The sequence below is a fragment of the Vidua macroura genome, chromosome 1, assembly GCF_024509145.1.
Source record: "Vidua macroura isolate BioBank_ID:100142 chromosome 1, ASM2450914v1, whole genome shotgun sequence".
Lineage (NCBI taxonomy): Eukaryota > Metazoa > Chordata > Aves > Passeriformes > Viduidae > Vidua > Vidua macroura.
This window is the reverse complement of record NC_071571.1, coordinates 120,481,088-120,496,975: the sequence shown is the minus strand read 5'-3', so window position 1 is coordinate 120,496,975 and position 15,888 is coordinate 120,481,088. Positions and strand designations below refer to the sequence as shown.

The 15,888-nt window shown below is 35.7% G+C and overlaps 1 protein-coding gene across 7 annotated transcripts in view; it reads right to left on the bottom strand.

Moving 5' to 3' along the window:
- Positions 1–15,888, bottom strand: part of C1H8orf34 (chromosome 1 C8orf34 homolog) — a 191,098-nt gene that overhangs the window by 86,009 nt on the left and 89,201 nt on the right. For all 7 annotated transcript variants that reach the window (XM_053991910.1, XM_053991874.1, XM_053991919.1 and 4 more), the window contains exon 8: positions 7,244–7,379. In XM_053991910.1, the coding sequence (XP_053847885.1) occupies positions 7,244–7,379 (136 nt within the window). The remainder of the gene's footprint in view (positions 1–7,243; positions 7,380–15,888) is intronic.

Here is a 15,888-nt window from a genome sequence, read left to right as displayed (position 1 = left end):
TTGATTTAGATTTGAAGACATAAATTTCCTCAAAGTTTGTACATGAATCCTAATCACAGAATTTTCCTGCCAACATTCATTCTGTACCAACAACCTCAATTTGGAAACACTTTTCCCCCTTGGTACTTTGAAGTAATTTATTCCCAGGTTTCAGGAAAATTAACAAAGCAGAAATTTCTGCCAGAAACTGAGTCAGTAAGCTGGCATCACCACTGCTGGGCAGACATACAAAGACTATTCTTTATCCAAATACATGTACCAAACCACACATATACCTGTGCCCATTCCCCAGTATTACATCATAATGTACAGAGTCAAATAAGGGATTATAGGGAACACTTGAGAGGTTATTCTTTCTCAGCCATCTGTGTATTATTGATTAATAATATTAGAGTTTATAAAGAAAAGCAGGGAGTTATTTTATATTCACTGTGATCAAGTTTAGTTCTAATTCCATCACCTCTTAACACAGCAGTTAAAGGGATGATTATAGCTCATGTCAACATACCAGAACCACCTTTAAGTTAGCATCTACAGATTTCCTTCACAGAGCAATTGTGACAATTCATGTAGCAGCTAAGGAATATTTGCACAATGCAGAACTTTTCCTGCTAGAATGCAATGCAGACATAGCCTTTTATTACATCACCCAGGCAGCACACACTGTTACATGTGGTCAGGATAAGGGGAAAACAGTCCATGGAGTTTCAATGTCATTTAGTCCTGCATGCATTTTCATGGTATTACTCCCTTTGAGGTGACTGATGCCAGAATGCTCCATTTGGGAAAGAAATCTTACAGTCTGACTTGAACAGCAGCAGTCTGCTGAAAACAGAGCAGAACCATCTAGTTTAGTCTAATTTAGCAGAACATAAACCTAGACCAAGTGCCAAAAAAATGCACCAGTAGCAAAAGTTAAATCCTTTCTTCTTCTGGGACCTACGGCATCTATAGAGGATGCCAGATGTTGACACTTTTTCACCCTATTCGATTAGCCTCTATCCCAGTGTTGCATGGTGCAGTATCCATTCCCTGACACCTTTCCATCCCCAGTTCTAGAGTTATTTTGGGCAAGGTAGGAGAACCCATCTCATTTCAAAACACAAGTCAGCCATACCAACAGTTTCTGTTCAGGGAACACAATGAGAGTGAGAGCAGACTGGTCGTAAACAATAGGAAGGGATCTCATGGAAGTAGAGGAGGCTTAGTAGGCTTCCTTTCTTTTCTTGAGGAAATCTTCCAGAAGCCCAACACCATTGTCTGTTTTCTAAATGTAGTCTTTAATCAGTATTTATAATCTTCCTCACAGGGGTAATTAATTTCATTATTTTTTCTCTTAGTTGTGTGAAGTTTCAGGAGTGTTGTCTGGGGATAATGCATACAGTAAAATAGCTTTTTAACAGCAATTTCTTCCCTCTTTACAGTCATCAGCTTTTCTGCTTTTGATAGTTCAACTAGATTCACTTGTCAAGCTTCAGACTATTTTCCTCACAGCTCATTATCAAGTTTTCCATCAAATGCTTCTTTATGACCTCAAGTCTCATTAGTATTGTCAGAGCTTTGTGGTACTGAGATAAAGCACTTCCATACAAACTCTAAGATTATAAAACAGTTGAAGCTAGATTAATACCATAGAATTCCCCAGCCAACCCAATAATTCCTGTTCTTTTCTAGGGATATATGATGGCCAATTCAAATAACAGTTACATAGTTTCCACCAATAATCTGAAATTATGCCAAATTATAGCTGGCTTCTTAATTTCTTCTCCCCTGTAGGTTCTTGGTTGTCAGGGTTCTATGTCATGAAGATCTGCTCAAATTCCATTGACATATTGCAGAGAACTAATATGTGATTCTAAATTTCACTTAGCACCACATAGTTTATATGATTATATCCCAGGCATGCATGCACATAGTAGAGACTATACTGTAGAAAATCAAACTTTAAAAAGTCCAAATTTTTAATGAAAAGGTTACTGGTAAATATACAAGCTAACTTGAAGACTGTTTGAAGGACAAGTCATCTTAAAGGTGTAAAAGTCACAGATATTGAACAGGGTAAGGTTTCACAGGCAAGGCAAACTGGCATGAGAATTTTTGAGTACTTTCTTCAAACCAAGTTTTCCAAAAATATCTATAATGGCAGCATGCACAGAATACCTCATTTATTCTATAATAACAGTTCAAGTATACAAGTTACTACACTTGAACAGTACTCCACCTCCCAAGGGTGAGAGTAAAAAAAGCTTCATTTTTTTAATGTATAGATGTACTTTGTTTACATATATATTTTTGATTCTTCTCATATGTTAAAAGGCCTCACTACACTGTCCTTTTGCTTTAGATAACCTTAAAATATTAACTAAAACATTGCATCTCAAACCTACATTTGTATGCAACTAGTGTTCCTTCCCAACATTCTTGTTCAGAAGCCTTCAAGCTTGTGGCACAGTATGTTTTCTATAATCCCATTTCTTTTTTAATCACATGCAACCCCTTTTTTGTATTCTATTGATGTTAAAAAGAATGAATGCAGCCGTTGCGCTATTAAAAACAAAAAGCTTCTTACTTTCAGGAATGCATTGGCAAGACTCCACAAGAACAAGATTTAACTTTTGAGCATGGCAGTGGGCATACAAGGCTAATGGGTGGTCCTTAAAAAAAAGAAAAAAGAAAAAGAAAACCCCCTGTAATTCATTCAATAGTACATTAATATTATCTTTTACCTTATGGTTGATTAAATTCTTGCAAAACGCTCAATGTGCAAGTTACAACACATACGAGAAATATGGAAGTGGTGTTTGGCTTTTACAAATTGTCATTTAAATATCTATTTAACCCACAGAAGTTTTGTTACTGTGTGAGGATGTCTTATCATTCATTGGCCAAAGCTGAAATGCATTTGTTTTTCCTGTATGTGAGAAAGGATTCACAAAAACATGTTACAGAATGAGTCAGTCTATTTTAAAAGCCACTCAGACCAACTGTGCCCTTAGACAAAGAAAGAATTATTATTACCATTTTACTCAAATAATCAAAATCCAGATCCATTTTAGCAGAAGTGTCCTTCCTAATTTTTCAGGCTAAATAGAAAAAAGGAAATCTTCCAAATACAGGGTGGGGGTTTTTTGTAGCCTTTTTTCTGTATCTATAAACCTTGTTTTGTTCCACCTTGTGAATGATGTCACCCCTTTATTTAGATGACTTAATATGCTACTTAACTTGCCCCGTAGTCCAAGAGCAGCTATGGGAATAACATTGTTCTGGTAACTACTTCCCCATTTGAAAAACCTCTTAAAGCTGTTATCCATCTGCATTTCGCCCATCGTGTGTGAAACATCTATACAGAAAACAGTAAGCTCTCTGTTTCTTACAGTTATGTGCCAGACTACAAACCAATTTATACTCCAGTAGAATTAACCCTTCCTTTAATTTCTCATCTCCATCTGTGGAGTTTTTTTGCAAAGGTTTTTTGGGGTCTTGGTTGTTTTGGGGGATTTTTTTTAGTTTTTTAAATCATCAGCTGTAAAAACCAAGATATCATTTGGTATGATATCTTAAAAGAATTCCCCCTTTTTATTTCCTGGATGTCTGGGTGGAGAACTTTACCTTTTTAAAAAGTTACTGACCTGGTCTGTGATAACTATCTGCCTGTTTATTATTTGAAGATGATGGGTGAAATTATCATGATTGAAGGTTAAATATCAGTTTCTAAAAAAAGTTATAAGTTTGGGAGTTTTATTCTCGTTCAAATTATGTTAATTTTGAGTCTCATTTCTTATGATTCACAAACAAGTTCGTACTTTTATCTAAGAGACTTAGGGCAAGTGAGAATATTTTCCCAAATGCAGTGTCTCTCAACACCATTGCAGGTTTTCTCCACAATATTAACTTGATTTAGTTTGTCTTGTAACAACATTGGTTTTTATCTCTAACTATAGTCACTTCCATTTGGCATTCCTTTTTTGTGGTACAAAGGGAAGAAGCTAAACTGCCACTAAATGAAGTCTGATCACAAGTATCTCAGCATGGAGGAAAACCATTGGTTTAGTCCATTCTTCTCACAAGTCATTGCTCTTATTGTAGGAAGCTCCAGAAGCCACAGAAATATAAAACATATAGCTGCACCCTACTGTAGGTGGTTTTATGGGGCATACAAAATGAAACCAGCACTCTTCTCAGGCTAAGGTAACCTACACAATAACCAACCTAATAGCCACAGACCTGTTCACTCTAACTCTCAAATAATGAGAGTGCTAATGATCTATGGCAAGAAAATGTAATCCTAGAAGCAAGAGCATCCAAAACTTACACACTATTTTAGTGAAGAAATAGGGTGGAATTTCAATCAGAATATTTGTGGTTTCCAGGTGAGATACAAAATATTAAGCCAAATTAATTAAAGCTAGTACTGAAAAACTCCTTCGATTATTTAAAAGAATAATTGAGCTCAGAAAAGCTCCAATATACCCAAGAAAGCAGGAAAATATCTGAAGGAGGTGTCATAGAAGATAAATTGAGTGGAGAGTAATGAGAGCAAAGCATTTAAAAAAAATACAGCAAGGCTGAAAGAAATCTTTTATGCAAATGCATGAGTAAAATTCAACTTTTTTTCTGAGCCAAGACATATAATTCCTAATATTTGGAAGTTTGCCAATTGAATTTCAAGTAAAAAGTCGTATTTCTCCTAACGACAGCCAAAATACCTTCAGCAAACCTAATCTGGTAATCTGACTTGACAAGCCCTATTATCTATACAACACCACTGCCATTAATAGCTCAATTCATTTCAAATCACCTTTTACAACTGAAAAATGAGTAACGTTAAGAGGAAAGATACCTGTTTAATTGTAACCAAAAGCATGCATGTAACCAACAGCTTCTTTTGACTTCTTTTTAAATTGTATTCAAACATGTCTACAACCAAATCACACAGTATTCATATATACACTGTACAGCACACCAGGCTACTTAGAAAATGGAATATGAAAAGATAAAAGTATAACTTCTAAAATAAATTAATACTCTAATAGGTTCTGTATTGTGACCTTACATTAAATATTAGCCTTTGTCATAACAACAGAAACAAAGCCCAACACTGAGAAACTGAATCAGAGAGACGATCCAAATACTCAGACTCTAATTTTATAGAACAGTATTTTCAATGGCTATATCATTGACTAACAGACAATCTAATTGCTCTTGAAATCAAACAGGAAAAAAACTGCCTTCATGTCTTCAAAGCCACTTGTTTCATGCAACTGTCTGTACCCCCTACTTCATCTGCTGCGAGAAGGTTCCAGACTAAACCCCTGTGAAGGTACTGAAGAGAGCTAATTGCACTAATAGCTGTCTTGAAGAGAGGAAAGTTGTCCTCAGTAAGAAAGAAGGAATGTTCCAAAAGAATGGATAGACTTGAAGAAAAAAATGCTAGTTTCCTCACTAGTGAATACAACAGAAATACCTGCCTGTCTCTTATGACTTCCCTTGCTCCTGAAGAGATGGTCTATTTTTTTAATTCCTCCAAAGTTTAAAGAAACTGCTAAACTGCAGTAAGAGTAAAAAGAATCTCAGTCATTAAGGTATCACCCAGTTCCTCACCGATTTCCTTAAACACTGTAGGGAAATCATTGAAGGTGCACCAGCAAAATAAAGCATAGTTTTGCATTCTCTCATAAGTGAAGTGACAAAAGGGATTTTGTGAGATCTTTCTCTCTCAGGTCATATTTTAAAGGGCAGAATCGTTTATTACATGCAGTTAAAGAACAATACCAATAGCCAAGGTTGTTAGGTTTGGCTCAAGATCTGAGCCCTTTGTTCCCTGGTGTGCAGGATTGAGAGAACATATAGTATCTTGGCACCTGCTGTTAGCAGCTACTTAAAGGGAATTCGAAATTTAATTAACCTTCATAGTAATCCATAAAAGATGTTATGTAAGTTCACAACTTCAGATTTTAGAGAACTTAAGGTTTCTGTATTCCTTACCTCTCTACTTCTTAATCCATGGACAACAGATGCCAGCTGAAAAAATGTGCCATGCTTTCATGTAGGTAGTTGTTTGGAAACATTTTACAACATAAGCAATTTGTTTGTATGAACTGGGAAGAATCCCATGATGCACGTTTGCTCTTTTCTTAAAGCATAAGGCCACACTGCTGACAAGCAAAACTCTCTAGAATTATAAGGCCATCCAGTCACTGCTGCTCTGACAGTACTGTGAGGTGAAGTTCCCTGAGGCTCTACAGCCCTGCTAGAAAGGCTATTGCACCAGTGATTCAGTTTTGTCTCCCGTAGTTGTACTTTCAGAGCATCAGAAAATGTCTTGAAGCCCCTCTGTCTACATAAGAGCTTTAGAAAAGTAGCAATTTATGAGCAAAATGGGGAAAAAAGTAGGGTGGCATATGGCCAAACCTTTGACTTAATTTCACCACAGGTTGCTTTTTATTTACAAGCGGCTAATCCGCTCTCAAACTACACAATAGAGCAGCCATTGGCAAAGGCAGGCAGATAAAATTGGCATGCCTCTATATTGTTCTTGTTAATCTGAACCATTAACAGAAGGGTGAGAAGGCTAGTTTTGTCATTTAAACAGGCTTAAATCCCTTCTTCAAATGTGCTTTTGTCTACATAGAAGAATTCATCCAGGAAATTTGAGGGGTTTCTGTTAGTGTTGCATTCTTGAGTTGACTAAGCTACATGATTACTAACCTGTTTATCTGGTCTTCATACTGTAAATGCAAAAATTATTGCCAGCTGTCAAAACCAAAAGGGGTTCAACCTGACTAAATTATTTCTCAGAGGTGAAACAGGATGAGATTATAAAGTGCTAAGAAGCAACTATTTGAAATCCTGAACTGCACCTGTGCAACTAAATCTCCATTTATACAGGTGCTTTTCAAATTGGATTTGAACCCTCAAATTCTCTGATTCATCCCCTGAAAAACCACAGAAGCTCAAATAACTAATGAAATTCAGAGACAGAAGGGCTCAAAATAGTTTCAAGCTGTGAAGCAAGGCCTAAGACTATGTTCTTTGATCCACTGTCGATGTGACATATCAAGCATAAACATAAGTTGCACAATTCAAATGCCAGAGGTCACAGGGTAGCCAGTAGCTAAGTAATTTTTTTTTTTTTTTTTTAGCACAGGAAAGGTCATCACCTGGTCCATAAGCACAAAACACAGCCAAATACCTAGAGAAAAAAAGTATTAGTTGGCATGATCTGGTTTTGTTTCGATTTTACCTGGCACATCTTGCACATATATTCAATGTGACCTTTGCTTGAGGCTCAGCCGCATGAGCACTTCGAGTTTGATTGAATTTGCTCCCAGAAGACACCACACTTGTTACTCCTTCCATTCTGAGATCATCAAGATCCTCTGCAACAAGACAGAATGATGGGATGAACACATGATTAAATTTTGTAGCAATAAAGAAGCCTTACCTGTAGAATCACTAAAAAATTGAACTGCTCAAAAATCGGGAAGAAAACAGTGACTTCAATACTAATAGGAAAAGACATTTGAGAGCATTTTTATTTTTATATATTATCAATATCTTATAAGGGGTTCCTTAAAAAATATTCAGTATCATTTCCACATCAAACCATGCTGCATATTTTTAAAATCTTTATTTATCTGGTTCATTTCTTAAAAACTTGTCAAGAGATGCTGTCCAATAGCTTTATTTGACACTGGACGTATTGAAGAAAAAACTAATTCACAGAATCACAGAATAATGAGGTTGGAAGAGACCTCTAAGATCATCAAGTCCAACCTATGCCCTAACACCTCAAATAGACTATAGCACCAAGTGCCATGTCCAGTCTTTTTTTAAACACATCCAGAGATGGTGATTCAACCACCTCCCTGGGAAGACAATTCCAGTACTTTATTATTCTTTCAGTGAATTTTTTTTTCCTAATATCCAATCTGTCCCTTCCCTGACGTAGCTTGAGACTGCGTCCTCTTGTTCTGTCAGTTGCTGCCCGGTGGAAGAGACCGACCCCCACCTGTCTACAGCCTCCCTTCAGGAAGTTGTAGAGAGCAATAAGGTCACCTCTAAGCCTCCTCTTCTCCAGGCTGAACACCCCCAGTTCCTTCACACGTTCCTCACAGGGCTTGTGTTCCAAGCCCCTCACCAGCCTCATTGTTCTCCTCTGGACGTGTTCAAGTGCTTCAATGTCCTCCCTGAACTGGGGGCCCAGAACTGGACACAGCACTCAAGGTGCTCACCAGCGCTGAGTACAGGGGAAGAATGACCTCCCTGCTCCTGCTGGTCACAGCAGGATGTATGCTATTCCTCTGTGTTTTTTTTCATCATCTAGTCACTTAGCGGTGAAAAAAAATTGCTAAAATAAGTACTCTGATAAACCCACAAAATATGAAATGGACATATATATCACACTGAAAGGGACCATAATGTGCATACTTAAATCTACCATATTCCTGTAATATGGGAAACTCACAATAAAAAATGAATTTTCAATGACTGTAAAATCATTCACATTTTGAAGGGAGACAGAAGAGAATTTTTTTCCCAAGATGACACTACAATGGTGTACCTCAGCTGGACTGTAAATGAATTCTCTTGGTTTACAGTCAGGCCATTCTTTCGAGATTAATCTCTATATTTTTTGCTAACACAAAACACAAAATATTTTTTGCTAACACAAGTTCTCTATGCCTCATGTATCTATAAAGCCCAATTTTCAGTTGTTTATAACTTGATTAGACTCTAGCTGAAATGCAAACAAGCAAAGCACTGGCTAGCTTCTACTAAATGACCATATACTGACCATGTAACCATTCCATGTATTGACTGATGCACGTGGTTTATGGTACACAGTATGTCATCATCTGATTAAAATGTCTTTCAGATATTCTATACACATGTATGTTCATATATTTACATTTACAAAATAAACCTAATGTGAAAGGATCTGAATGAAGCAGGAAGTACAAAAAGATTTTAAATCCCAATATCAGATGGAGAAAAGTCACAGAGAACTTTAAAATCAGAGGAGGCTAATTAATTGAATTACTTAGAATTTAAAATACACAAGTAGTCATTATAGACACACAGTGGAGAACCAAGCTGCTTTTCATACACAAAAGAATGAGATACAACCCCCACAAATCTCAACCCAAAATATTTCTGGTTGTCCTCTATAGTTCATACACCCTCCTCCTACCAATGTGCTTTAAACTCAGGGCAATGTGGTCAGATTATCAGGATTATGTCCGGTTAATAACACTCTTTTGGGTAGACATGGATTTTAATAAGCAACAGTCAATAACAGCTAGGCTAAACTCACATGAAAATTTTGTGACCAAAGTCCTTGAACCGCATTTTCTTCTCTGTAATGTTTTATTTTACTGTTTAAAAAAAACTCTCCTCCCCACCACCACCCCCTCCCAGACAATTTGTTGCCTTGATATAAACTGACAAGTGTACTGAAGTTTCTGGCAACATTTTACACCATTTCAACACCTTTTCCTTTAAATTTCATGGTTAATACACAAACTAATTCAAAGGACCTGGAAGATTATATGATAGAGAGCTATGAAATCAACCACCTATGAGTCATTTCAGAAAAGGTATTACATATTTGGAACACATTATGTATTAAAATAAATACAGTTTAATTGTGCTTTAAAGAGGTGTGAGAAGTTCCATACTTTTTAACAGATGTAAACCACTGGATGGATTACAGCTTAAAAGAAATTGAAGCATATGCTTCAGGATTTTCTCCCACTAAGCAGATGTGATTTCTTTAAATAAGGTTTTCAACTGTTCTCTGCCTGATTAACTTTTGGCTCTCTAATGACTAAGTGTTTCAAGAAAGCAATGATATAGGCTGCCCCCCATGATACCTTTTATATTTTAATTTGGATATCAAACCCATGCCTTTTTGTCATTTTTAGTCAATTAACAGGCTTTTTCTCCCAAAAGAAAATTAAGTGAAACTTCGTGCAAGAAATGTGGATTCAAGAGCTGCCTGTAGTAGTAGCCAACACACAAGAAGGCTGAATAGTATGCAATATTAATTTACTGTCAGATGCTGTTGGAATAACAGCAGTAATGTGCATACAAAATGCAGATTTAAAATACCAAAAACCTACATCATATACAACTGTTATTTTTTTTCAAAGAATTTTAGCTGATCTAATTCAACATTGGATGGAATTTGTCCATGGCAAATTACAAAAAGTGTTAATAATACAAGTAAACAGGGAAGTGTAACTACATCTACCAAATCCAAAGAATAACTGCAGCATTTGATTTAATTTCATTACTGCACCTCTCCATGGACATGGAATGACTTCAGTTTCCTCTGGATACCTTAGATTTACAGTACAGATACTGAACATTTTCTCACTAAAGCAACTGGGCTTTGAGAAACTGCCTGTTTTGTAATACCCATAATTTTGGATGGGAATTTTTGAGTTTGTAAGCAAGTTTATATGCCATTCATTACTGAAGGTTTTTAATTAAAAAAAAAAAAAAAAAAACCAAAAAAACCAAAACAACAAAACCTAGCAGCAGTAAAACAATAAATCATACAGAAATTTTAGTGCTTAACCCTGGGTGTATGCATGCATATTGTTCAACAATTCATGTGTGCTTTGTAGAAAAAGATTTGATCACAAATAAGAAAGTTATTAAAATAGATGCAATCAGTGAATGCAATAGTGCTTTTATTTAAGAGTAAAAAAATAGAGCTCCAAAGGTTCAGATACTTCTATCGGAAAGAACCAATCTTACCAAAATAGGATTTCATTAGAGAGTCAATTCAGTTACAGGGTCTGGACACTAAATCTTTTATCTTTCTTTGTATTCTTTGCTAGACTAACTAGTGATGATACAGCTGAGTGGCTCCATGATTTTATTGAGCAGCAATGAGGTAATTCACAGAGAAAAGAGAGAAAGAAAAGCCAAGCCAGTGACTGCTTCTGTCATGAAAGACAAGAATACAGTGAAACTTCTCAAATCTTAGGAAATGATCTGTCTTTGTATAGTGATAGGCTGAAAGTTCACATAAGTGAAACAATCTCATTTATGCTAATAAAAGTTTGTTATTTTAATGTATTATTGTTCACTGTATTTCTCTGATTTAATGTTCACTGCCTGCTATTCTCTAGAAAGGGTATGGGAAGACCCAGCTTTGGACCTACAGCAATTTCCATTAAATATGTTCTTTGTGTTAAAGAAACTACAGGTGAACCAATCAAAAAAAAATTACATTTTCCTCAAATCAGCAATTTACCAAAAGGAATTCACACAGCTGAAATTTTTATGCTTTGCCACAACAATACACAAAAATACTTGGAAGTGAGATAAAGATCACAAGTGTAATATAGCATAGAGGAGAACCAGATGTTTTTTAGATTAATAATAATGCTGTGCTAAGCTTAATTCATTGTGGTTTTTTTATATAGAAAATTTTCACCAAAAAGGGGAGGGGAAAAAAGTTACCAAGTTCAACTAAACAAGAATATAGACCAATAACAAGATCATGTTTTTAAATAAGACATTGCTCACAATTATTTACTTACTTTCTTTTTTGTTGGAAGGGATGGGGAGAGGGAAAGGGGCAGTCACTAGTGCCAAGTATTCCAGAAATTGCAAGATTGCTTATTGTCTTGGGATGACAGGCTGTGGAATCATCTTACAAACACAAGACTTGCACACCATTCACTTTAAGGACAGAGCTCTTCTTATGCAAAACTCCTATAAAATACAGTGAAAGCTTAGTTGCACAGAAGGCTCACGTAATCAGATATGTTGTATTGTTTTATATGATCCAGTCACTTTTGTCTCCTTCCTCCATTATAAAATATGTAGTAATTTCCCAGGAGTACTTCAAGAAGTATAAGGTTCAAAGCTGGAAAAGGTCTATGGCAGCTCAGTTTGTCTGCTCAGTCTAATACTAAGAAAAGCACTAAATGTTTTCATGTGAGAGTAAAAATTCAGATAATGAATTCTGATTTATATTCTTGCATGCCACAAGGCAATCCTGGTGCACCAGCAAAATAATGTCTCATTCTTTGAAGCAATGAATTCCTCAGGGTAGTGTTCTTACACCGTGGTAGACATTCCACAAGATATATTCCTTGTATACTTGTATATAGCATTGATTTGTCAAGGCGTTGTTGGCTGAAGCACAGACTTTTAATATGCTCTAGTAATCTAATTTGAAAACAAAGGCCCCCCAGCCAACCAAAAAAAAAAAAAAAAAAAAATAGAACAACAAACGAAACAAAGAAACAACTCAAAAAACTCAAATCAACAAAATCCTACTGCTGATAGAAGCTCTACTTGTGGAATCTAAGCAGCTTTATATGTCATATTTTATGTGTCTTATTGTGTTAACCAATCCTCTTTGTTTTAGATAAATTATCTTGCCAGATATCAAGGGATTCCAACAAAAGAACACATAAATTCCTAACAAAATACTGGGGCAAGCATGAAGTAGGCTTCCAGACAAGGAAGAATCATGAACTTAGAATATCTGATGCTTCACTCTTGAAACAAATATTTTAAATATTTGCTTCAACAGATGCAAAACTGGAGCTATCTTCTGCAGTACAATTACTGCAGGACATCTCATTTTGTTTTTTCAATGTCATGGAGCAGGCAATGCTGTTAGTCTGGTACATATGTTCTAAGATGTTTTCCTATAAATATCTTCAAATACCAGAATTTCACCTAGTTCAGACCCATGCCATAGAGTTTTGATACAAATATCATTCTAAATAAATACATCAACAGACTTTCACTCCTTAGGTGTATCTAAGATTTTTGAACACACTGTTCTGAAGACATCTTACTTAAAAAGCATCTCAAGTTGACAATAAATTCCCTAAACGTTTGTGCTTTCACTGATGCATGCACAGAAAGTCAATTGAAACATGATGCTGCTGAGTCCTTGAGTTTGCACATCTACATCTACCTGTATCAGTTGTCAGAGCCAATCTAGCAGAATCTCACTCCATAGTCTAAAAACCACAAAACCAACATGGGAGTAGAGAAAGCAGCATTGTTTCAGGTACTGAAATATACAATGAATCATTGATTTGAGTTCTCACTTTTAATCAGTAAGAGTGAAAGGAATCTTTCTTCAGTATCTCCCCCTTCCTATTTTCCGCCAGCTGGGATTCGAATTAACATAGGAGGCAGCCTTTTCTGATGTAGATGTTCTAGTTTCATTAAACACTTCAGTATCTTACAAAATTACATTAAGAACTGGCCCACAGGGCTCTTGCGTATTCTCCCTTTTTCCGCAAGGTGTGATAGTTATTTTTGACTGAAAACAAGCAACTTGTAGGCAAGACTGATGGAACACTGACTTAGGAGATGAGTGTCTCTGCATGCAGTGCAGGGGCCTCAGAGCACATGATGATCTCATTTTATTTACATGAGGAAGTCCATAATCACAGTTGAAAAGCATTGGCATTGTGCTCTCTTATCATTCTGGTAATCCAAGGATCTAATATCACCAAATAACCACTGCTCACCCACCAGTTCAGCAACAATAACTGTCTAAATAACTATTGTTGCTCCTTAGCAGTAGGGATTTCAAACTCATTGGTCTAAACTTTCAACTAGGCAGTCATTCAGTGCTAATGAATTTTTAAAAAAAACCTTTATTTTTACATTAATGGGAATCTAGTATTGCCTGGAGCATTTTAATTACTTCTACATTTCCAATAAAATAAAATTTAGAATATTTCACTTGCTACATCACATTCTACAATGCATTACTGCAATTGCTGTAACTGTACACCAGTGCTTGCACTGCAATAACACAGAATCTCAAAAAGATCATAATGAGATAATACACAAAACCACCTGAAATTCTGGAGTTCAGAAGGCATCTTTTAATGCTTTCCCTTGGTAAATTTTTCTTTTTTCTTTTTTTTTTTCCCACTTTTTTTTTTAAGCAAAACAACCTTTAAAATTAAAAGCAAATTTTGATCAATATTTCTAATTAGCTCCAATTCTGATGTCACTCATTCCTGCAACCACTATAGTTGTGTGTAATTTGGGCCACAGTTCAACTCTGTGTTCTTAAAGAAAACCACCAAAAAAAGCTTTTTTATAATAATAGAAAAAGCCATGTTTAAATCCCAAAGTTTTTCTTCAATCATAACAAAAATATCAAAGCATTAGAAAAGAATGTATATTTAAAAGGTTTCAGTTTGTGTTTTTTTATTTTTTAACAAAGGGGAGACAGCTGTAATATTGTGAAGTGCATTTGGTTAACGTAATACAGATGTGCTTTACAATATATATTTGTAATACTGAATTTCACATTACATTATTGCTTACATTTTTATTTATTAAGTCTATTTTGAATTAAGCTGATAATTTGCATGCTGTTTATATGAAGTTTTACAAAAATGAGCTGAGTAATTCATTAGTTCAGTATTCCTCACAAAACACAGAGCACCTAGAGTGCATTTTCAGCCAATCAGACAAAATATTATCCTGTTTAGCATTTTATGAATCAATTTTTGCACTGAGTGCCGCATTCATACTTCTTTGCAGCCACATAAGTTACTCTACCAGTCACTTGGCTGGATTAATCCTAGCTAGCTTGTTGAGAGGCCAGTGGAAATTCATACACCTTTTATTAAAATGAAAGTTGAGGCAAAGCATAAAAATTACAAATAATCTTATGCCAAATATTTCCAGTAACACAGAACCTTCCAAGAGGCCTTTTTTTTTGTTTTTTAAAAACTCTTTGTCCAAAGATTTTTGGAGTGCCAGTATGTATACTCTTTTTCATAAACCTACACACATCAAGAATTCCTACAGGGCAAGTATCTCTAGTTCCCCAACTTCTATTTTTTAATCAAAGTTACTTAAGTAAAAGTAAAACGTTTTACTTGTCCTCCAGAGAATTTTTTTCATTAAAGAGAGCCACCATAAGTAAGAAACATGATGCTTATACAGCTTAAATTTTCTACTGATAAACTAGCACATCTCCCAGTTTAAAAAAAGTGCCTTTCAGTCAAGCACTATTGCATCTATTGTGCTAGAAAAGTTCCAGTTAATTTAGGGACTAATATATGAGTGATCTCAGACTGGACAATTTGGGCAGGCAGGGAAAAAGCAATGAAATCTCTAAACTCTCTGGGTGCAACAGATATTTCCTATGTTGTATGTGAAAGCTCCTAGTGAGCTCTAGGTTCCTTAAAGTCCTGACTGAGACAGTAACCATGTAAGTAATTCTACGATAATTACCAAAGCTCTTAGCTAAAAAAACTAGAAGAAACATACTTTTCTATTGCTCTTCAACTTCTGCCCAGCTGCAAAGGGAAAACTGCCCTCCTTGTTACTTCTACTAACTGTGACTCCAGGTTGAGAATGAGTATAGCATGACATCCAATGACCCAGGCTCTGCCATTTCTTCCAGTCCCATCTCTCTATCAGCTTGCATCAATTCTGCTTGGTCCTGAGACAAGACCATCTGTTTTGTATCACTATCCTTATTTTGGCCAGACACTGGGACATCTGGAAGACTGCACTGTCTACGCTCCGAGAAGCAGACACTGAGCTGGATACCATCAGCATACCAATGGAATCACAGCTGACAGTACATGCTCTTCCTCACTCATTGATTAAATTCATACCACTGACAGATTTCCAAAGAGGATAGAAAAAAAATTTTACAATTTTATCTCCCCAGTTGGGCCAAGCAGATAAACTAGCAGGTATGACAAAAACATTTCCCACATCCAATAGATTAATCATTTAATAAGGTTTCAAATATACCACAGTTTTACAATATTTCTTTCTTTTCTTAATAAAGAGAAGTAAGTGCTTTTTAAATAAAGTTTAGGTTACTGAAAAACATGTGCAGTCGGAGATGTTGTATAG